We start from the raw sequence: 24,133 nt of genomic DNA on the forward strand, positions 1-24,133 counted from the left end.
ACACATTCACCTGCTTCCTTATGGAATATCACACATATCATCCACTGGGACAAGCACATTGTCTGCTTTGCACCTTTATGTCTGCATCAGATTGCAAAAGGATTGAATGATATTGTGTAAGTTTAAATATAATATCTACCATTATCATCATCAACATCAACATCAGCAGCAGCAGCACTGATCTTGTGCCAAGCGAAGGCATCATTAAGGACTTATCTACGATTACGTTAAACATTTGCTTTTGATGGATTCATGGTTCATAGAACATTTATCAATTATTGACCACAGTTCGGGCAATCTTATGTTTTATGGACCAAAGAAACTGATACTGACCAAGGCTGCTGACCTCAGTGAATATTGTTTTATAACATAATTTATAAAAACATGAATATTTCAAATTCATTAATAATTGAATAAGTGTTACGGTAAGCCGCAGGAGCTTTGTGTTAAGCTCTCTCTGATTGGCTGAAAATATTTTTTTACTTTGAATCCACTGAGTTTGGATTGCTGTACGGCAGGGTGGGTATCAGGGCAATACCGTGTGTTTACAACTATCATGTGACCTTTTCTCAACCAATGAAAATACAGATGTAATATGTAAATGTTATAATTCTTAGTCTTTTTGACTTCATTGCAGTGTAGCTAACAAAGTTGTTTATTTTCAGAATTATAAGAAAGTTCGGTTCAGCAACAACCACATGGTACCGACGGACGTCCTGCAGCCACACTACCCCCTACACACGCAGTGGGAGGACTCCGAGGAGGAGGGGGAGGAGTCTGTTGTCTGACACCAGTTGTCATAGCAACAGGATTGTTACCTTGCCATCCTTTCAGGAAGTCCACACTGGTTGCCTTGACAACCAATCTGTTACCACACAGTGACTATGAACTCGATGAGCAGTTGCAGGGCAACTGTGAAGGATCATTTCAAAATATTCGCTGATTGTCATAGCAACAGATGGTTACCATAGCAACATGTGTTGAGGGAGGAATTGATCTGTTTCATTACACTGGCTTGGGGAAGAAGGTATTGTAGGTGGTTGATGAACTGACATTATCACCATGGAAACTGATCTGGCTGTGTAATGCAGGTTTTCTTCACCATGGAGTATATTGTAGTCATAGCAACCAGTAGCACACCTAGGCATTATATATACGATAGACATCTGACCTGTCATCATGTCATCTGTAGTGAAAACCAATGAGGGAGTATGATAGAGTTGATCACACTGTTGCTAGGCAACTGAGATGGGATATGCAGTTAGCCTACATTTGGTAGCTGGACTACTGTGGACAAAGTGTGCCAGGGGAGGCGTAGACGGTAGACGTGGCGTAGACGTTGCGTAGATGTTGCGTAGACATTGCTTATGTACGGAGCAGCCATGACAAGGCTACGTTTCAGTTGATATACCGTTTTGTTTCACAAGCGTTGACATGATATACTTCGGCACAAGTCTTCACCAGCCCTAGCTTCACACGTGCTGCCCCCGGACAGCACACGCCAGGAAGCACACATCTCCACACGAGTCACGTGACAGTGCTCAGTGGTCAGGATGCATGTATGGACAGGAAGTAGTACTCTGCACATGCTCAGAAGCGGAGGAGCTGAAGGGGATGGACGTGTGTTGACCAGCTGGAATCGTCTGTAGAAGATCGCCATACAAGAGCGTTGACACGTAGCAGGGAATATGATTTAGTCAGGAAGGATGACACTATCGAACACACATAGCAATTTGTTGAAATGTTACTTTACCCACAAACAGTGCATTACGATTGATACCACTTAGAGTGGTTGTTATGCCAAGGTTTGTGTTAAGTGAAGGGGTGTAACAATACAATGTTACAGGACACTGTGTTACAGGACACTGTTACAGAATATATTGATAGAAATTAGTTAAAATACGTAGCACGATAAAATTTTCAATTGGTAGAAACATAATGAACGAGTCCTATGACAATGTGTTCATGTTAAATTGTAAGAAATATGAAATAATAAGACGGTTAATACACTACATTTTGCTGAAAGTATTTAATGTCATTCCTGGATCAATCGTCCCTTCATTCAAGTAGCTCGATACAGGGGGGTGTATCGGATTTCATTCAGGGACTGGTGTCATGCATTCATCTAGGATGTTGCACCCCTGACAAATCAGCTCTTACATTTACATACCGGTAACTTGTATATATTATGTATTGGTATTATATGTCATAAATCCTGTCTTGTAAAAATACCAACATGGAATTCTGTTTGAAAGGACCAGGGCCATTTCCACAAAGCAAACTTAGCGCTAAGTAGATTATAACTCCCAAACTTTAACATAGACCTACGACAGTTGTAGCACTAAGATTATCATAACTCCCAAAGTTTAACATAAACTTTCAACAGTTGTAACACTGAGATGATCGTAACACCCAAACTTAAACATAGACTTACGACAATCATAACGCAAAGACGATCGTTACTCCCAAACTTTTCTATAGACTTACGACAGTCGTTGCACTAAGGCGATCGTAACTCCCAAACTTTAACAAATACTTACGACAGTTGTAGCGCTAGTATTGCTTTGTGCAATGGGCCCCAGACTTATAAAGATGTATTTTTCCGTTCCTTTGACATGTGGAGGTACAGGGTCACAGTGCTGGGGATGAAGGGAGAGAGATGTCTGTAAATCGGGATGCTGGCATGATGTACAGCAATTTGTGTCGGAACTTAAAATTTCTGCAGCATAATAAATTTTTAATTCCATTTTATCACATCCAGATTTTACAAATTTCTATGAAATTTGTTATTTTAGGTCGTCACAATCCTCAGTTCATCAGTCCTAGTTTCCCTGACTGCTACAGGGTGGGGGACAGGGAAGGAGAAGGGGAGGGAAGTCCTCGTGCTCTGAAGCAGCCAGGAGGGGACATGTTACACATGATGTTAACAATTTTGTGACATTCAAACAGAAAAGGGATCACTTTGTTCCTACCTCATTTGTTTCCAAATCTAAACTTGACTTACGTTGGACTTCACCACAGGTTAGCTGCTTGCACTGGCAGGATGTACATGTTTGTTCAGCGGGACGTGTTGTTTGAAGCAGACATAAAATCTGTGTGTATTCCCCAGTGTTGAGGAGGGCTATGTGGGCCTCCCACCTGCGTGTGACCCTTGTATAGAAGTAGAGCTCTGTATATAGATGTATACTGTGTATATGCATAATAACTACACAGGTAGACTGCAGATTAAGGTCGTACATGGGGGTTCTACCTGGATCTACCTGGCCATTATTGTGGATATGCTCCAACAGGAAACGAACTTGCTATTGTTTATCAAATATCAAAAGACAAAAATATTTTTAATTTGTTAGTTTTAATTAATAATTTGTTCTTAGTGAGGAGACATGAAGCCTTAATGAATTTGACCATGGATTTGTTACATTTAATGCATCTTGAACTGTATGTGAAATGTTTTTGGAATCATTGACTAGAAACAAGTGAAAGATGATGTGAAGGGCAGGATATGGTGATGTAACCCTGTTAGGAGTTTGAGAGGCAGGCCATGTGCGGAGCCCCTGTGTATGATGGCCTTGACCTTGGCAGGTATTGTGATATGACCATTATATTGGGTGTTGGTAAAAGTGGAATCCATAAGTCTGTGATTTGAAGTTGGAGGAAAGGACTGAGTACTCTCGGAGAGTATAATACCATGATTTGTTTGTCTATAATATCGACTTGCTTCCTAAAATATTCCATTTATCTTATTTGGTGTCTTTGGGTGAACTTAATTCATGTATCCAGTTTCCTTTTCACCTGAAACTTCCAGTGCACAGTGTCTTTTGTGGTCTATGGTCCTGGAATGTGTACCTTATCATGAAAATCTCAGAATGCCAAATGCCACTTTTATCCCATTTTGCCAGGAAATATACAATCAATGAAACCTCCTCATCTTCATGTTGGAGATCATGTGTAGGTGTAGCCAAAGAGTCGGATACACTCAACTTGACATATGTCAACTCAAAGGGGCCGACAATATCTGTTTGTTATTCACCCAATTAATATTTTGTGGTATTGACTAGAATAAATAGCCAGTAACTAGGGCGTTGTTCAAACTTTCACAAATTGTCCGATTGCCTGGCTATGTTGCTTGTTAGAATGGAGGAAAGAGAAGCTGATGTGCGGGGATGGATTCTATACCTCTAGGTTATCAGCACAGGGGACTACATGACTACACCAGTTCTAGGTAGTAATGAATCAAGTCTGGAAATGTACTGATACTAAATGTCTACCCAAATAAATCACCTCTGGGTTGTGTAAGATGAGAAGCCACAGGGATCTTTCTGAAAAGTATCTCAAGTTTACTGTTCACGTGAGTTACTGAAGTCAGCCATTGTTAGCGATATGGATCCTTGTAAATGTTTGCGATGTCCAACCTCATTTATCCAGTGTCATCCTGATTTCTGCAGATGTTAGAGTCCGTCAAGGCCCTGTGTTGGGTTCATGTCCTGCGGCTGACATTGCAGATGGTGTGTATATAGTGACTTGTACAGACTGTATAGACTGCTGTCGTTGGACTAGTGTTGTGCCTCTGTGTTGTGCTAGATGATGTTTACGACTGTACTAGCTTGCCACAGTGCTAGTTGCTCAGAGTAGCCGGTCTAGCTAGCTTGTCGTAGGTAGTCTTCAAGAAAGCATGTTTACAGTTTTAGGTAGTTGTCGAGAAAGTAGGATTTTGGACATTGACATACATTCATTAGGAAAGTAGGTTTATTGACAGTGATACAGTCATCAGGAAAGTAGTATTATGGACATGGATGCAGTGGTCAGGAATGTAGTATTATGGACATTGACACATTCATTAGGAAAGTAGTATTATGGACATGGACGCGGTCATCAGTAAAGTAGGATTATGGACATGGACGCGGTCATCAGTAAAGTAGGATTATGGACATGGACGCAGTCATCAGTAAAGTAGGATTATGGACATTGATGAACCAGACTGTTCGACAATAATTCAGATGGCTCATGGAGTTGGTTGAGTGGGTAGCCTAATTGAAAGAGTGTTAGCTTGGCACCAGAATACCAGGTTCATTACCAAACATGGGTACACATTGTGAATCTGGTTCCTCGTGTCCCTGCTTGGCAGTTGTGTTGCTCACTCTACTCACTCACTCACTGCATCAGCTGATTGCACGTGGAGGATGACTCTGTGAGGTTTCAGGTTGGTGTGATTCCGAAGGTGATGATGATATAGCATGGAATCTGTAGTAAAACACATGTTGGATTAGATGTTACAGAGTCGACATTGGTGGCTCCTTGTATGACCTTTCATGAATGTTTCTCACATCCTCACTCCACCATTGGTTCAAGGTTACATTGTATTTCAAACTATTTGTTCATCTGTGGGCATGTATTGAAACAGTCTTAACAGGAACTACATACCTGCTTAAGAACCACTCATTTGATCTTGAGGGCAAGTCTACCAGGAATTGAGGGTAGGGCTACGAAAACTGTACCCAGGAACAAGGTTCAAAGAAATTTGACCTTGACAAACTATTTTTACGTGTAATTGATGCAGAAAGAATTCTTATTTGACTGGTTAAACATTTTGTTGACAGAATAATTAAAAAAACAATTTTGAACAATGATCTTAGCTCATCTTGAAGAATTCGATGGTTTTCCCTTGCAGAGCGAACAGTGGCTGTGTTGATCTCAGGTCTGGTGGGAGATGTGTACTATTTCCATCATTTACCCATGCATCAAACAAATGCATTTATCAATCTGTGCAATATTTTTCATAATGTTGATTTTCTACATCTCTTTTTAATTTGAAAAATGATATTTTCAGATTTAGAAACTTGTCTACTAGTGAGCCTCATTGCCTCCTATTGTATAAGTACCGTTTAGTCCTCCCGAGTATAAGGCCACCCAGGTTCCATAGATACATATACCGACTGGGCTTATTCCCAAGACAAAATGCTATGCTGTGAACAAAGGTTATGAGAATCTTTTCCAGAGTGGTCTTCTGAGTCTGCCCTGTGGACACTACAAGGCCATGCTGGCCCAACACACTTTGATATATAGATCAACCAGGCTTACTCCAACCAACCGGGCTTACTCCCGAGAGAAATGTCCTTGTCTTTATTCTCGATATTGAAAGGCCACAAGCCGGTAGTACAAGGGGAATGTCTGTGGGAACACTTCCACGCACTGCATGTTGAGACAAGAACTAGTCTAAACTGCATGGCCACACCTAGTTACCAGAAACAGGCTCTTAGCAACATGGTTTTATATGAAACTACCATCACTGATGGTTGAGCGAGATGTGTTAACAAGGACATAATCTTGTGTATTGTATTCTGATTCGTGTTATATGTCACTCAACGTTTGATAGGAATACTGAATAAATGAATAATAGAATATCCTTATCAAAAGTTGAGTAGTATGTTATTCACTGATAATTCAGTCTTTAAAATGTGCTTGTTTTTCTTTTATTTTGTTTTGTTGATTGTTTTGAATTTTGCCAACAATATGTTGGTAAATAATTGGTACTTGCATTTTAGGTTTTAATATATTTGTGGTGAGTGGAAGGTTATTATCACACATCGATACATCTGAAGCCAGGGAATGGAGACGGGCCTACTTGTTATGTTGACATTCTGTTGCTCAAGTCTTGTTCTGTTTGAACCAAATCCATATGGGTGTTTTACTTGTTACACAATATTTAGCAGTTTGGATTTGTGACATTTTCATTTTCAGTCAGCTAGAAACTTGATACATTTGGGGTTCATTTTAATATATGTTTATGGTCTGAGTATGTTATAAGCACAAGGCTGATGCTGCTGCTTTAGCCTCATTCAGGGCCAGTATCTCATCTCTTCCCTCCCTGATCATGGATCTCAGCTAATGTATAACACATGTTATCCCCTTGAGGTGTCTTCAAGGAAGTGCAAATGCCAGTGTTTCTTCATTCTGCTCCTTTGACCATATTTGGCAGCAACAGTTGACCTGCATTTCCCCAGCTTCAGTAAACAAGTTTAGGGCTAGGCTACACTCAGCTACTGTACAACCAGCCCTGCTGTGAAGACATTAAACACTACCCACCTGTATGGTGCATTTTCAGAATTCATTTTTCTTATTTATATAATCTTATGGACAATACTGAGTCCGCCTTGTCTCTTGTGAGTTATTTACACATATGCCATGATATACCTTACTCTCACCCTTCGTGCCATCCTCCCCAATCAGGGGAAACAACCTCTCACTGCTGTCCTAAGTACCCTGGCAGATATATGTTAAGACTGGAAGCTAATACTGAGCTGTATCTGGCCATTTTTCATCCATATTTGAAGCATATCAAAATAGCTTGTGTCAATCTATTTGCAGAATTTCATTTGAAATGACAGTTTGAATTATATTATGTGTTGTTGATATTTTGGATTTATTGAAACCATTTGGATATCGTTCATGTTCTATAATAATTTAGACTCCAAAATGCCACAGATTTCTCATGTTTACAATCTCATTTAAATCAGATCATAATTCTCACTACCGCTAGAGAGAACTAAGATCTGATTTGAATGAGATTGTCATATTTATTAAATCTGAATACATGGTTGAGGCTGTGCCAGCGAGAGTTGTTTCCCTTGGCGGTGGATATGGCGTCATATACCAGTGATGTCTTGTATCCAACGTGTACGTTCTATCCGCGGCCAGCAGCCCACTATAGCAATACACTACAATGTACAACAATGTTCCAGCATTGTCTATGCACCACAATCGTTAACCATGTAACTATGCATGTGTGGTTCCTAACTTCCTATACATATTTCAATATTCTATATAGTAGGATTACCTCGGTGTTGTGGCGGTGCATTCGTTATTTGTCAATTTGTCATGTGCTATAAATAAAAGAAATACACAAATTAGATGGTTTTGTAGGATCATCTGTTGTTCCGGGGATAAAAAAGCAAAGGGCTGACGGCAGACAAGGTCACTGCAAGATGAGGAGTGTTTCCATTGTTTCTTGACGCACCCCTGTGACCTTTATTGTGCCCGTTGCGTCCTCTGTATGGTAGGGATGCAATACGGACTAAACCACATGTCCATTAAATACTATGTTGATACTTTAATAAACTGCCGGGAAGACTAGGGTATATATGCGGTGTAATGTGTTTAGTGTAAGAGTGAGGGAATATGGTTTTACGCCGCTTTTATCACGGCGGGGGACACCAGAAATGGGCTTCACACATTGTACCCATGTCGGAATTCGAACCCGGGTCTTCGGCGTGACGAGCGAACGCTTTAACCACGAGGCTACCCGACCGCCCCGTTTAGCGTAAGAAATATAGTGGCACCCCATTACATCTTACTGCTGTGCAGCTCGAAAGAGGATTGAAATTACAAAACTTTTCATCACAACTTGTGAAGAGTTAGTGACTTTCGTTGAACATCGCGCTGTGAACAGTATTCCAGTTATGTCATAGCATGTCAGCTTAATGTGTGAGGAAAGCCCGAAGTGATGCAGGCCTCAGACGTTTACCCCGAGCCACGAAACCCACGAGCACGGGTTTGGGGCTGACGAACCTAGAAACATAATCAGGGCGGACGAGGATTCGAACCTACTATGTTTAGAACACAATTGAAATTCTTGAAATTTTTAAGTATTCTAGAAATCCTATGGGGCCCATCAAACGCTAGGACACAGTAAATCATCCAAAATATAATAAACATAACCACAGGTATCTTTGTCTATGAGTATATGCAATCCTACCTGGTTGGAATAAGGATTCCCTTCAACACATAACATACCCCACAATAGTTGGACTAAACTTTATTTATAGAACAAAATGCCCTAAATACAAACCTATCAAATGAAACAGATTTTGTTGATCATTCTCGCACCAACAAAGATTGATAAGGTATCACAGATTTCTTTCAGTAAAGTGAACAAATTTAGTCAGAAACATGACGTCATAATGCATCTAGACATCCGTCGGGGTATCCAGAAACTGTCGATGTCACACGTTTCGCCCGACGCAGGCAGTGAATGCTGTTTATATATAAGGCGAAACATGTCCCCAGCAGAGACCACGATTGGTCTGCTTGGTTGCATCGCCCCTACAGAGAGTTGATGTAGCAGCTTCTGTTCTCAAATTCGCCGATAGGTGCCCTTCACTTAGCAGGTGACTAAATGTTTCAGAGAGAAGTAGTCTGAGTGACCAGGTATGTTAAACGTGTGATTACATATATATACATACCAATATCACCAGATTCCCGTCAACCATTCTACTGGCGGTATGATAACAGGTATAACACGTTGCATAGAAACAAATTGTAAACATCCGCGAAACGACATCAATGAAAAAATAAACAAAATATAAAGCTATATATTACAATTTCTACATTTCAATCCCATACCATTATGTGCATATATTAGACATTACAAAAATAATGCATGAATAATTCTAAAGGAATTCACTGCTTAGCCCTACATACATTTCTCTTAATATTAACACCAACAGTCATCATTAAAACGTCCTCACATCGTCTCTTCAGTAGGTTGTCGTCAGCACGTGCCGTCCGCCATTTTGTTACTGCTGACCTGTCAAGATTGGAATGCCTCGGTCCATGCGGGACACATCAGCACACACTGTTACCGAACACAATGTTGCTAGCCAATGTAGTCTGGGGAGGCGCTGATGTTGCGGCTAGTTTGAGATTGTTCCATTTTGAAACTTTTATCTTATTCTAGGTTCGCACGAGCACTTCAGCACATCGTCAATTTTGTACATGACGCCATTGGTCGCCATTTGCTCAACGGGCTTCACCCTCTTCCTCTTATTGACCATGATGTCATTCCGATAATCTCGCGAGAAGTCGATCTTGTCTCCTTGCCGTGACTTGATGGTGTAGACTGAGTGTTTCTTGGGAATGGCGCACTTGACGACCATGCGGTTCACAATGTGTCGCTCCAGGAACTGGGAACAAATACGTTTATATATTAATTGTATCATAGAGTCATACAACGCAGGGGGCGGTCGGGCAGCCTAGTGGTTAAAGCGTTCGCTCGTCACGCAGAAGACCCGGGTTCGATTCCCGACATGGGTACAATGTGTGAAGCCCATTTCTGGTGTCCCCCGCCGTGATATAGCTGGAATATTGCTAAAAGCGGCGTAAAACCATACCCACTCACTCATACAACGCAGTCAGATAATCTAACCAATGATATAAATATTATATCATACAGTTATACATTGCAGTCAGTTACATATAACAAACGATGTAAATATAAAGTCTGAAAACTACACCTTGATTTGATAAAACAAGTCAATGTGATCCTATTGTCAGTGAAGCATGGTTGATACCGACATCAGACGCTACCAGCTTCTACCCTTTCTCTGACAAAGTCGCTCCTGACACAAGGTGACTGCACGGTGAGGTTAACATTGAGTCACTGGAGTGACAATATTTGAAGATTCTATTTATTTCATTGTTTTGTAATATACACTAGGAAGGAACCCAAAGAACCCATTCATACTGACACAATTTAGACCTGCCAAACTATAACAGACTTACATGGGATGGCTCGGATATTGTTGTCTCGGGATGGGAATGAGAATGTGCCTTCATCTTGACCACCACTAGAGGAGCCATTGTCCAGCTGTTTAATGCGTTATATTCACTGTATATGTGACCAAGGGAAGCAACTCTGCACGGCACGTTAAGGTGTCTTATGCCCTTACCACCATAGTGGTCGTAGAGGTGAGGGCGCAACATTACTGCTGGTCCACCACTGAACGGTCAAGAGCCAGGGCCAAGACACGACACTCCCGAGTCGACATAGCAGGGTGCCAACCACCGCTTCCCCGCCCCCGCCCCGAATCCCATCTTAGTCTTCACTCGGAGGATAATTACTCACACCCCTGAATCCCGAATACTACTTTGCACAAATGTAATTAAATTACTGAACTTATATCTACAAATTAAATTTATAAAGGACATGGTTGACTCAGTGTACCAAATACGATTATATTACCGTCCCTTGTACAACACTGCTGAGTCCCGAATATCCTCTAAATCCCGCGAACCAAAAGGGGGTTTGTAGCCTCGCATAGAGCTGTTCCGTGAAACCCCCTCTCTTCCCGGATTGTGTTCAACCTGATACCACACCAAACAGGAGTGTGAGATGTTAGACTGATGTCTGCCTCGTCATACAATTAATTTGAGAGGCGACACGGTCACTTATGGGCTTGACATATGAGAGAATGACAAGAGTGAGTGTGGTTTTACGCCGCTTTTAGCAATATTCCAGCAATATCACGGCGGGGGACACCACAAATGGGTTTCACATATTGTGCCCATGTCGGGACACGAACCCGGGTCTTCGGAGTGACGAGCGAACGCTTTAACCACTACCCGGGCGCCCCGAATGACAAGAAAGAAGGATCTGCTTTCCAGTCTCCAGTCTCCATAGCAACTGTGACAGCAGCAGCCACATCGCCTACGATATGTAAGGAAATCAGTCTCTTTGACCTGACGAATCCCATACATGTATACACGCAGATATAAAACTGTTTGTTTTGTATCTCTCACCAAAAGAATCAGATTTAAAACCACTCAGAATGCTCAACGAATCACCCTTTGATATTTACCAGTTTCTTCCACAGCAGCGTTGTTTACAGGTAGTTTGTGTATATTAGTTAAAAGAGGAAGCCTTCTTCCACACACAGACAGGGGTTGTATACAGATCCAGTTTACAGTCTGGATGTGGAGTTCATTATGAGTCACTCACCTTCTTTAAACGGTCGGGGTTGGTGAGCAGACGGTCCAGGTTCCGTTGACTCATGGAGTCGAACGCTCTGTTCGTGGGGGCCAGGAGGGTCAGCTGGACCGGCGTGGACAACAGCTGACTCAGGCCCGCCGTCTCCACAGCCTGCCGCAGGGTGCTGGCGATACACAAGAAGTGAGTGAGTGAGTGAGGGTGTTTAACCCCGCTATAACAAATCTTCCTGACGTGTCGCTTGTCGTAGACGTTTTGTTTGTTTTGCCGTTAACGTCGCTCTCATCAATATACCAGGTATATGATGGCGATCTGTAAATAATCGAGTCTGGACCAGACAATCCATGATTGATATCATGAGCATCGATCCACGCAATTGGGATACGACATGCATCAACCAAGTCGGCGAGCCTGACTACCCGATCCCGTTAGTCGCCTCTTACGACAAGCATAGTCGCCTTTTACAGCAAGTTGACTTGCATGATCTCGTGATCTATTGTTTGTTTGTTTCTGTGTTTAACGCCGCACTCAGCAATATTCCAGCTATAAGACGGCGGACTCTAAGTAATCGAGTTTGGAACAGACAAGCTTTGTCGTGGACGTATATAGCACTTCGGTGAACGCAATCAGACCTTGTCGTGTGCATACAGAGGATAACAATCACTTTACACGACTTGTAAGTGGGGAAGGATTACAAAAAAACACTTTCAGTTTTCATCTGAAGATCCACCCGCTTCCAAACTGAGACTTCGTCAACAAAAGTACCTTAATAACCCGTTTGACATAATATATCCCACCGAGGCACGCAAAACGGGTTTTCGAGCGAACCCTTTAACCACTAGGCTTTCCCATTGCCAAGTCCTAGATGTTTGTTTGTTTGTTTGTGGTTCACCGCCGCACTCAGCAATATTCCAGCTATATAACGGCGGTCTGTAAATAATCGAGTCTTGACCAGACAACCCAGTGATTGACATTATGAGCATCGATCTCCGGAATTGGGATACGATGACATACATAGCAAGTGATGTGACGACGGAGGAGCGGATCAGAGTGATCATCGGTAGAAACAGAAACAAGTGAGGCTTCTGGTTGTTATGGTGACTGAATGTAGAATTATTACAATCATTATTATTGTGATTAGTATACCTGAGTTCGGGGTCCGCCATCACCTGGCCCATGAGGGTGTCCTCTGGGGGCATGAGTACCGTGTCTATCTTGTGTATCACTCCGTTCCCACACACCCTGTCCTTGTCCAGGACCTTCGCATTGTTGATGGCCACACCCTGAAAGTAGTCCCCGCATGGAGAAACACTCACAACGTCACTCGTCGGCGCAGCGTGGGGCCTAGCCCAGAAAAGTAGTCCCCACGTGTAAAACAACGTCAATCGTTGGAGCAGATTTGGGCCCAGCCCAGAAAAGTAGTCCCCACATGTAAAACAACCTCAATCGTTGGAGCAGATTTGGGCCCAGCCCAGAAAAGTAGTCCCCACATGTAAAATAACGTCAATCGTTGGAGCAGATTTGGGCCCAGCCCAGTAAAAGTAGTCCCCACATGTAAAACAACGTCAATCGTTGGAGCAGATTTGGGCCCAGTCCAGAAAAGTAGTCCCTACATGCAAAATACCAACATCTTTTCATTCGTGTTGCGTGCGTGATAAGGCCACGCATACGACTTTAATTATATTGTGTATATACCCCATACAGGACCATATGTACAGCATCTTATGTACAGAGTTGTACAGATGTATCTACCACTTGTACACACGTGTATCTTTTTACAGGAATGTACAAATGTAGTACTACCTACCCCCCTGTAGATGCTGATTTTGATCTTGGCTGACAGTCCGAGGTTGGTGTTGATGTCCTGGTCCCCCACCAGTTTGTCGGAGGTGATCTTCCCCTTCATGGTGTGGTAGTCCATCAACTTCTCCATGGCTAGAGGCTGCGTCCGCAACGCCGCCAAATACTCCGACGGCAACTCTACCACACCGACAGTGAATATCACGATTAAATTGGACTCAAACCCCTAATCAAATTTTGGGTTTCACGATGCACTCAGAATATTCCCCTTATGTGACAGCAGTCTGTAAATAATCGAATCTGGACCAGAAAATTCAGTGATTGACGCCATGAGCATCGATTTACGCAACTGGGATACGATGACATGCATCAATCAAGTCGGCAAGCCTGACCACTCGATCCCGTTAGTCGCCTCTTAGGACAAGCATGGGTTGCAGAAGACCAATTCTAAAACACACTGACATTGAATACGATGATTAAATTGGACTCGAATCAGCTAATCGGGAAAGCTGATCAAATAATTTATTTCATGTAATTGATGTTTATACTTCTTGCAGGAAGAGTACGAGTGACTGAGTGGTGTTTGCGCCACACTCGGAAGCGACCAGATTTATCATTGTGGACTTTAAATAGCAGCGTTCTGGTCAGGTGAACGAGTGGTTGATAACATGAGCACCTATCTACGCTAGTTTGACAGACAATCAGCATGGTCACACATCGTAACCACTCCTCATTATGTGCGGGTCTTATGTCAAACAAGGGGTACTGGGGATATATTGTGGTATAACAGTTGAAGCAAGTATCAGAACAATGATAATAATGATAATAATAATAATGATAAAAAAATTAATAAAAAAGACGTAAAATAGAAATTAGAATAGACGTAAATGCACTGATATGAAAATGTCGATGACCACCCCACCCTCCACCCCCCTTCCCAATAAAAAAAATTAAATGACAAAAGGGGTCAATTCCAATCGCATTAAAGTCAGATCTTAGTTCTTGCTGTCGTTAAACAAAGATCTGAGGATATCCCACGTCGTTCTGGCGTGACCCGTAATGGGATGTCTTCAGATCTTTGTTTAGAGGTAGCGAGAACTAAGATCTGATTTTATTTAGATTGGATCAGTTCACGCCCTCAGCCGTGCCCTTGAATGTAACATGTGTTCCGGTCGAATGTCTCACTCTTAAAGGCGCTGTCCGTGGGCGCCAGCAGGGTCACCTCCTTCTTGCCCGTCAGTCGGTCCGTGACCTTGGCCTGATTCGCCAGGTCCATCAGCGTGTTCAGCTTCAACTCCCTCGCAACCTCAGCCACCTCCTTCACTGCAACATCGACAACGGAGACAATGACGTTTATATCACAGGAAGAGAATCATACAGAAGTTGTCAGGAGTAAATTGTAGTTTCCCGACTCCAAAGAGAGATTAATTTAAAGAAGCTTCCCTATTCCTGGCAAAGATTTAAGAAGTTTCCGGATTCCTGGCAACGATTTAAGAAGTTTCCCGATTCCTGGCAAAGATTTAAGAAGTTTCCCGATTTTTTGCAAAGATTTAAGAAGTTTTCCTACTCCTGGCAAAGATTTAAGAGAAACTTGATTGTAACGTGCAGTTCCTTAAATTTTAGTGTGTGGTTTAAACCACTGAAACCCTTTTAGTAAGCTAGTATTTTCTCACATGCTTATTTTGTTTCACCTTACGCCTATTCATAAATTCCATTTAATTTCATTTTGAAAAATGATTTCATTACGAGTATGTATTGTTTTCAACATATTTTGTCACTACACTGTGTCCACAGACGGATCGTATCCAATGTGGACGGACAAGACATGTTGGTTAAAGCGCCATCACGTGGTTGGTGTTGCTATGGAAACCTCTGAAAGTCCTTAGCTACATGACATGGGGATAACAAGCCAGTATTTGTAGATGTGATATACCCTCATAAACAGCCCCTTGTTCGCTTCAGCGTAACCCAGGATACGGGAGATCCGTTTTGGGAATATTTGTTCCGTTTCTTGAAGAGAACTTGATAAACTCGGCATTTTATTTTTAAAACATTATCAAACAGCAGTAAAGTTTCCATGCTTCTTAAACTCAAGGCCTCGTCATTTTAAGGGAGTTGGCATGTTTTGATAGTGGTCTCTACCCAAGTCGGCGTCCAACCCAGCCTGGTGTAGGTTATAGAGGATTGGAGATGGAGTGCCGATAAGCTGCTCTTAAATGGAAACAGCTTTCTTATTGTTGACGTAAAGCGTTGAATTAATTGGTTTTTTATTTCAGCTTTGATATGACCCTTGGGATTAATTACTGTCAAATTATGTGGTGTTTAATAATTGGATTGCAAGTTTCTTCAAAGATACGCACGCCTATGTTGATTGAGGCTTGTGTGGGGACATATTTTATTCGTTCGCTATATAAGATCAAATGGGTTTATCAGCTAATTCTAACGCTGTACCGCCCATACTGAGGCCACGTGGCATTGCAGGAAGTGGTCCGCCGTGCTGCCCACGGGGATGTATTGTCATAGGGGGTGTTGGTGGCATTGCGCCACGTGTGACGAACAGGAGCCAGTTCATTCACTCCCAGGCATGGATATGCTCTATATACCGCCCCAAGCATGATGACATGGAGTACGAGCCTTGTCTGCATTTAGAGAGTGAGTGAGTGAGTTGGGTTTAACGCCGCTTTTAACAGTATTCCAGTTACATCGCGGCGTGTCAGCTTGATATGGGAGGAAAGCCCGAAGTGATGCAGGTCTCAGACGTTTACCACTTCGGTGAAACCCACGAGCACGGGCATGGTGCTGACAAACCTAGAAACATAATCGGGGCGAACCGGGATTCGAACCCACAATCATAGGTTTCTGGCGTGCATAAGGAACGCAACTCTGCAAAGCGAATCGCGACCATAAAGTAGAGGGTCTGTTTGGTGGTATCTGGCCGAGCCAACACAAAAGCAAAGGAAAGGTACGGGTAAAGCAAAGCAGAGTAACAGTATAGATAAGCAGGGCAAAGAAATGCTGACGTACGTACATCAAGGCCATTCGAAAGTTAAGCACACAGAGGTGGATCAGGGGCAGAACAGACAGAAAGAAAGTAAAGCAATTTAGAGCATATCAATGAAGATACAAAGAAGATATCAATGCAAGGCGCAGTAAATCTATAGCAACGCAGAGGCAAGGAAGAGGCAACGCAAACGTAGGTTTAACGATACAGAGGGAAAGCAGAAACGCTGCTAGGCCTGAGTCAAAGCGAGAGGCGTTAAGATGCAAATCAGAACATATAAGCAATGGAGAAGCAGAGCAAAGAAAAGCAAAGCAAAGCAAAGCAAAGCAAAGCAAAGCAGAGCAGAGCAGAGCAGAGCAGAGCAGAGCAAAGCAAAGCAAAGCAAAGCAAAGCAAAGCAAAGCAAAGCAAAGCAGAGCAAAGCAAAGCAAAGCAGAGCAAAGCAAAGACGCAGCAGAGGCAGCATCACATGGACACAACACAAAATAATGTTCCGCAATAAATTGTGGTGATCACAAAAGAGAACACAGATTCGCAAATCGGACAAGACAATATCAGCACACAAAACAAAGTACACAGAGCGCTAAGTGCAAAGATTCATGGAAAGCTAATAATGCAAATTGAAAGTTAAAAGTGACGTGAACCTGCCATCTCGCCTTCCGTTTCTCCCCTACTGGTTTCACCCACCTGACTGTGGTATGATGACCTTGTCCACGCCGTGCAGTACGCCGTTGCTGGCTGAGATGTCACCGTCCACGACTTTAGCCCCGCCGAAGTAGACGCCATCCCGCTTGCACTTCATCATCATCATGGAGCCGTCGAGTGACTTGACGCCCATAGCGATGACCACGGCGTCCTTGCAGTTGACGCCCTTAATGACGTGTTTCTCCAACACCTCTGGCGACAAGGGGGAGAAGGGGGTCATTGTTAATATTGAGTGCGTGTGGTGTAATGCCGCTTTCACCAATATTCTAGCAATATCACATTAGGTGACACCATAACTGGGCTTCACATGTAATGCCCATGTCGGGAATCGAACCCTAGCATTCGGGTTACCGCGCGAACACTTTAACCACTAAGTTACCCCATAGTTCTTGTTATTGATGGAAATCTCCATGAAAGGAGGAAACATATTCACAAATTCGTTAATTTCGTCGTGAGTGTATTATGTACTTTGTGATGAAACACCAAATATCTTAATGTTGTTAATTCCAGATTTACTATTCATTGACACCATACCTACCACAGTCCAGACAAATAAAAAAAACCACAGGAGATCAAATCAGAGGAACTTTCTCATCAACAAATCAAGGGTAGGCTTTTTAATTCATAGTATCCAATTTCTCGAAAACGAATGTAAACGGGTAGTTCTCAATGGTTGTAATAAAAGCCGCGCTATTACGCGGATACTTACAATCCTGTGGTTTCTGAGCGCCCTGGCATCTTCTTTCAGAAGTGTGTACTTTCGAGAAGTGGTATTTGTTTCATGAGGGTTTTCTTTTGTTCAGACCGGAATTTACGAAACAGGGACCAACCTGCGGCTGACAACGGGTCTTGTTGCCACCATTACGAACGAAGTGAGGATAATTCGTATCAGAAAGCTGACATATAATATGTTTAAATCTACTAATACTTCAATTTGATTGAGCGAGCTAAAATATCTGATTTTGATGAAATTGAAATGATCCCAAAGACATTGATGCCCGACTGAGTCCAGATCTACGTCCCACAACCCATCCACCACCCCTTTATGCTTCGTGACCTACTTTTAGCCGTGTCGGTGTCGGTGAGGATGGAGTCCAGCAGTTCGCTGGGGAGCCTGGCGAAGGCCTTGTTGTTGGGGGCCAGGACGGTGTACTCGACGTCCTGACGACGCAGGTCGTTCGCCATCTCCGACGTGAACAACGCCAGCTGAAACTGGGAGTAGTCATCGTCGCTGAAGATCTTTTCGGCCAGGGTACCCTCCGTCTCCAGCGGCTTGAGGACCTGGTGGGGGATCAGTGAGTGAGTGAGTGAGTGAGTGAGTTTTCGGTGGGTGAGCGATTGAGTTTTGAGTGAGTGAGTTGGAGCCTTGGTGGGTAATTCGTGTATTCGTTTCACTTCTTATTCAGCAATATTCCGGCCACATCATGATGGTCTGTGTATGTTATCGTATCGTATCTGGACCAGACAAACCAGTGATTGATAGTATGAACAATGTCCCACCCCGATTGGTGCGATGACAAGCATTATAAAATGAAAGGGTGTGTGCTGAAATCTGATTGCTTGAAAAACGTTCAGCTCATTCTAAAAAAAACAACAGCACGGCGGTGTCATGGAAGAACAGGACGTCAGCCATTGTTTGTGATTATCAATGACAGTGAGGAGCCTCATATGATTCACAAGCATTGAGGTCTTGCTACAGCTGGAGGATGCTGGAATGTGTTCATGTGATCCACTGTCAGTTGCAGCACGTCGGTACACAATCAGTCCATACAATATTGACCGTCGGCGGCTTGGATATCACCACGAGCCATATTGGTATACCCCTAACACCATCAAGCAAGCATATGATAAGACGGAACGTTTATGTCCTAAATAAAGATGTTGAAATCAATATAAACATCGTCGTGTCTTATCTACGTATCCTGACTTTTTTTATACCGGGGTATTCTTGTTTGCTCATAAAAACACAAACAATATGGTTATTCTCGGCGATTTCTACTCAGAAAGGGAGGTAACGCTCGGTGTTATGCCCTGGCACTGGATTATCGAAACGATCTCAGGCCTACGATTATCGTAAAGCTATCATGCATTGTCGTAACCAATTTTAGACACTTTCGTTGCCTTAAGATGTCGTAAGAATGTCGTTAGAATACCATAAATCTTAAGTTAGCTTCATACCTGTCTCGGGTTTCTACCTCATCTTCATCCAAGATGGCGGCGTATTTAGGCTTGCCATATGTTTGATGAGCAAGTGTTAAGAAACCCAAGAAAGCATTTATTAGTTTTCCAGACAGAACTCGTTGTCTCGATACGCTGGACGATATGAAACTTTTCTCACGCTATCGAAAACACCACCGGGCTAAAAAAATTTACTGAACTGTCATCATTTTTCACTTATCGATAATTATGTACAAATCAGTTGGGTGACAACAATATCTCCCTGTGATATCAACTTTTTTGTTTGTTTGTTTGATGTTAAGGCCATATTCAGCAATATTCCAGCTATATGACGGCAGTCTGTAATGATCGAGTCTTGACCAGACCAGACAATCCAGTGATTGACATCATGAGCATTGATCCACGTAATTGGAATACGATGACATGTACAGTGATGATGACCACCCGATCCCTATAGACGCATCTTACGACGAGCATAGTCGCTTTTTTTACGGGAAGCAGGGGTTGGTAAAGACATATTCTAACAAGGATCTTCGCGGGTCTTTGATATCAACTACCCTGTACAGACTTATCAATAACGTCATCCATCGTGGCTCTCGAGACCCGCCTTCTGTGCAGGTCAAAGTAGACAGACATACAGACACAGCTGTACATAATAAAAACCATACATCGAATAGACGTGTATATATAAATATCATAATACCCCGCCATTCATATAAGTACCAGGCGCGCCCACAGCCGTTTCAGGTCTACTAAAAGTTTGATCAAAACTAAATCACTATGACACTAACGTTGCCAATGTCAGATAAATAACACTGTTTCACTAGTCTGTCATACAAACCCTGAAACAAATATATCCAATACAGCCCAAACAAGTCTATAATATTTAGCAAGTCTAGATTACTGAAAATAAAGAGTCTCCGGGCTCCTTTTTATTATATTTCATAAAACAACTGTTTTTATCCGTAAAATATGTTCATTTCAGAGGCTACACGTTAGTTCCCTGTTTCACACAAAAATGTTGATTTGGCTCAGTGTGAGCAAGAGGCCGGGTTTTGATCATCATCCAAGATGAAAATTCCCCCAAATGTATACAATGTAGTTCCGTACATATCTAAATAAAATTATCTGGTCAAGCTGTCTTCCTCGTGTTGAATAGATTTTAAGAACTTCTTCCTGAGAACTTATAACATGGAATGTTTCAGACATTTAGACTTGAAGATGTAACACATGTACGCCCAATGTTTATCCTGGCCACGTTAGTACGCCTGTCAGACAGGACACCCCGCCTCTCGGACAGATACAGCTTGGAACGTCTGTGTAGGAAACATAGCATGATCGTTTATCCAGACATGCATGTCAATCCGGACGATTTCACAGGAACGGATTAACGAGGTGTATATGCTGTACACATGTCCCTTAGACCAAGCCGTTGTTTACTCACGAGTATACGCAGCAATCAGCTTTGTTTAAATCCTTTTAGGACCCGTGAAGATCAGGAGTAGAATAGGTCTTCAGCAACCCATGCTTGCCGTAAAAAGTGACTATGCTTGTCGTAAGAGGCTTCTAACGGGATCGGGTGGTCAGGCTCGCTGACTTGGTTGATGCATGTCATCGATATCAACTGCGTGGATTGATGCTCATGATATCAATGACTGGATTGTCTGGTCCAGGCTCGATTATTTATAGACGGCCGTAATATAGCTGGAATATTGCTGAGTGCGGCGTTAAACATCAAACAAACCAAATCAAACCTTTCAAGAGTGATTCTCCGATATATCACGTAATCGTCTCTAGAAGTATAAGACCGCCTCCGTGGTCTAGTGGCAGAACGTCCTCCAGAAGAGCGGAAGGTCCGGGGTTCGATTCCCGACCGCGTCTTACCAAAGACGTTACAAGCTGGTTCTTGTTACCCTGCCTTGCTCCCTATATTAAGGGGCTAAATAAAGGACTACTCGGCTCGGAGTATACTGTGTCTGAATGGGGTATTTATGTTAAACTGCGGCATGGTAGCTCAGTGGGCTAGCACTATTAAATCGGCCCTAGTCTGGACTTGTAGAAGCACACACACACACACACACACACACACACACACACACACACACACACATACACTTGCATGTACGTCGCTAAACCTCACCTTGAAGTACGAAGCTACATGCGAGAGGGCTTTGCCGTATGATCAGAAATGCATTATGGCGCCAAATCAACTATTTAAAACAACGTCATTGTTTCGTCTGGGCTTCTGGCAAACATATCAAAGTTGGTCACGATTGTATATGAGATTCAACCTCAGAATAGAAAATAAATAATCCGTGATACATGCATGTGTAACGATGTGATCCCTTTCTATAAACTAACTCCAACTATGTTTGTGTTTAACATTCTTGTGCTTATGATATTGAGGAACAGGATACCAGTGTCGTCACCGAGACAGCGGTGTACATGCAGAGGGTCAGGTATGTGTTAGAGTGTTCATTGTAGCGCGATATGACGCATTTCTATTCCAGGGTAAAAAAGAAAAACATCACATTATATTTTTGTTGCATTTTGTTTTTTGCTGAAGGGCTATGGTAATTAGACATTCTTGTTGAAACGTTAATAGCATAATGCTGAGGTCGTCCGAGTGCAATGGCCGCCATAGTGGACGTGCACGGATTCATTTTTTTCCGTTGTTTTAGTTGGGGATTATTTTTATCTCATCATCATCGGTGGCCTCTGCTCGTGCTTATTCTCAGCGTCATTGGTTGATTATGTTTTGGTTATTATCTCGCTATACATCATAAACCACGTGTTTCACGCTGTAGTCGTGTTCCGGTGACTTGCGATGTTGACGGGTGTCCATATGCCTCTCGGTGTAACATGTAAGATGTAACATGGATGTGAAGTGCTTCTATGCTACTCTCATTTACAGCGCAGATATTGACAGCCGCCAAGTTTGGTAGACGGGATAAAAAACCGTAATATAATATATTTATGAACAATAACGTCAGTGACTTTTGGAACTTCTTTAACGTTTCGTTTCTACCCATGGAACGCAAGTGCAGAGTAGTTTGAATTTCAGTAAATTCAACTCAGCATATCAACAAACTGTGTCCCTCTAAAACCAACATGCGTCGTCATCATTCTGACTGATTCATCACATGCCTTAATTGGCATCAAGTTAGAAGACCATTTCTGGATTACCACTCGTGTATAACGTCTCCCGGTGTTCCAGGGGTATGTCTTGACCTGCGCCATGTTTCATTGTCTAGGGCGGCCACAGACGTAAAGCCTGGCATCAGCCATGATCTTAAAGCACTTACACACAGTGTTGTTGTATTACTTGACCGTCAAAGATGTCTTTATTAAGCACAACTAGAGACCGAACATGTCGGTCAAGACATGTCGGAGATGATTTTAGCTCATAATAACAATCAACGGATTGTTTGGTCCAGAATCAAATATATTAGCCGGACTATTGCTAAGTGCGGCGCTAAACAACATACATGAGACCTTTGATCGGCGTGCTCCTGTCCTGACTTACCCCATCGATGACATGGACTATCCCATTGGTGGCAAGTTCATCTGGTCTCTCTATACGGGCGCAGTTCACTGTTGTCACCTGGGGTAAGATAGGTACTTGTAGTATATTACTCCACTGAATAAACATATCAGCAGCAAAAGAAACCCATTATAAAAATGTCTTGCTATGCATGGATCTATATAGACGTAATTGCGTAGTTGTTAGTTTAAGAGCGATCGGGTAGCCTAGTGGTGAAAACGTTCGCTCGTCACGCCGAAGACTTGGGTTCGATTCCCGACATGGGTACAATGCGTGAAGCCCATTTGTGGTGTCGCCCCGCCGTTATATTGCTGGAATATTGCTAAAAGCGGCGTAAAACCATACTCACCCGCTCACTCTTAGTTTAACTTACTGTGAGGAGTATACATCAAATAACGTGGAACTGGTCAGTTGCAATCAATTACACAATATCTGAGTGAATTGAATTTAACGCGGCTTTGAACATAATTTCAGTTATATCACGGTGTCTCAGCTTGGTGAGGCAAGCATAACCGACATGCTGCAGGCCGTATACTCTAACATATACTCCTCCGTATGGAGGAACTTATCAAAATATATGCGTGAACCCCTATGAGTAGTAAGATCCCCAAGTCTCCTAATTTCATTACATACAAAACCCATATTTATCATTTGTAGCTCTGCAGCTTTGATTATACCCTGCAACTGAGAATGGAATGCATATAGGCTAGTAGAGCTGAGAAGGGGTGGGTATAATCTGATAGACCTGAGAAGGGGTCGGTATAATCTGATAGACCTGAGAAGGGTGGGTATATGCTGGTAGAGCTGAGAAGGGTGGGTATAGGCTGGTAGAGCTGAGAAGGGTGGGTATATGCTGGTAGAGCTGAGAAGGGTGGGTATAGGCTGGTAGAGATGAGAAGGGGTGGGTATAGGCTGGTAGAGCTGAGAAGGGGTGGGTATAGGCTAGTAGAGCTGAGAAGGGGTGGGTATAGGCTAGTAGAGCTGGGAAGGGGTGGGTATAGGCTAGTAGAGCTGGGAAAGGTGGGGTATAGGCTAGTAGAGCTGAGAAGGGGTGGGTGTAGGCTAGTAGAGCTGAGAAGGGGTGGGTATAGGCTGGTAGAGATGAGAAGGGGTGGGTATGGTCTGATAGAGCTGAGAAGGGGTGG

At 42.8% G+C, this 24,133-nt stretch overlaps 2 protein-coding genes across 5 annotated transcripts in view; one reads left to right on the forward strand and one right to left on the reverse strand.

Moving 5' to 3' along the window:
• LOC139450500 (F-BAR and double SH3 domains protein 2-like) overlaps positions 1-7,886 on the forward strand; it is a 144,582-nt gene extending 136,696 nt beyond the window's left edge. For 3 of the 4 annotated variants that reach the window (XM_071232225.1, XM_071232226.1, XM_071232228.1), the window contains one exon: positions 666-7,886. In XM_071232225.1, coding sequence (XP_071088326.1) covers positions 666-788 — 123 coding nt within the window. In that variant the 3' untranslated portion in view covers positions 789-7,886. The remainder of the gene's footprint in view (positions 1-665) is intronic. The other variant, XM_071232227.1, reaches the window with a different exon arrangement.
• A 919-nt stretch (positions 7,887-8,805) lies between these two features.
• LOC139450005 (transforming growth factor-beta-induced protein ig-h3-like) overlaps positions 8,806-24,133 on the reverse strand; it is a 58,450-nt gene continuing 43,122 nt past the window's right edge. The window contains exons 7-14 of the mRNA XM_071231616.1: positions 22,971-23,048; positions 18,328-18,547; positions 17,249-17,458; positions 14,747-14,884; positions 13,569-13,741; positions 12,908-13,044; positions 11,774-11,927; positions 8,806-9,959 (exon numbers count right to left, since the gene is read on the reverse strand). Coding sequence (XP_071087717.1) covers positions 9,720-9,959; positions 11,774-11,927; positions 12,908-13,044; positions 13,569-13,741; positions 14,747-14,884; positions 17,249-17,458; positions 18,328-18,547; positions 22,971-23,048 — 1,350 coding nt within the window. The 3' untranslated portion in view covers positions 8,806-9,719. The remainder of the gene's footprint in view (positions 9,960-11,773; positions 11,928-12,907; positions 13,045-13,568; positions 13,742-14,746; positions 14,885-17,248; positions 17,459-18,327; positions 18,548-22,970; positions 23,049-24,133) is intronic.

This window comes from Haliotis cracherodii, unplaced genomic scaffold (genome assembly GCF_022045235.1).
Source record: "Haliotis cracherodii isolate W230 unplaced genomic scaffold, xgHalCrac1.p SCAF_8, whole genome shotgun sequence".
NCBI classification, from domain to species: domain Eukaryota; kingdom Metazoa; phylum Mollusca; class Gastropoda; order Lepetellida; family Haliotidae; genus Haliotis; species Haliotis cracherodii.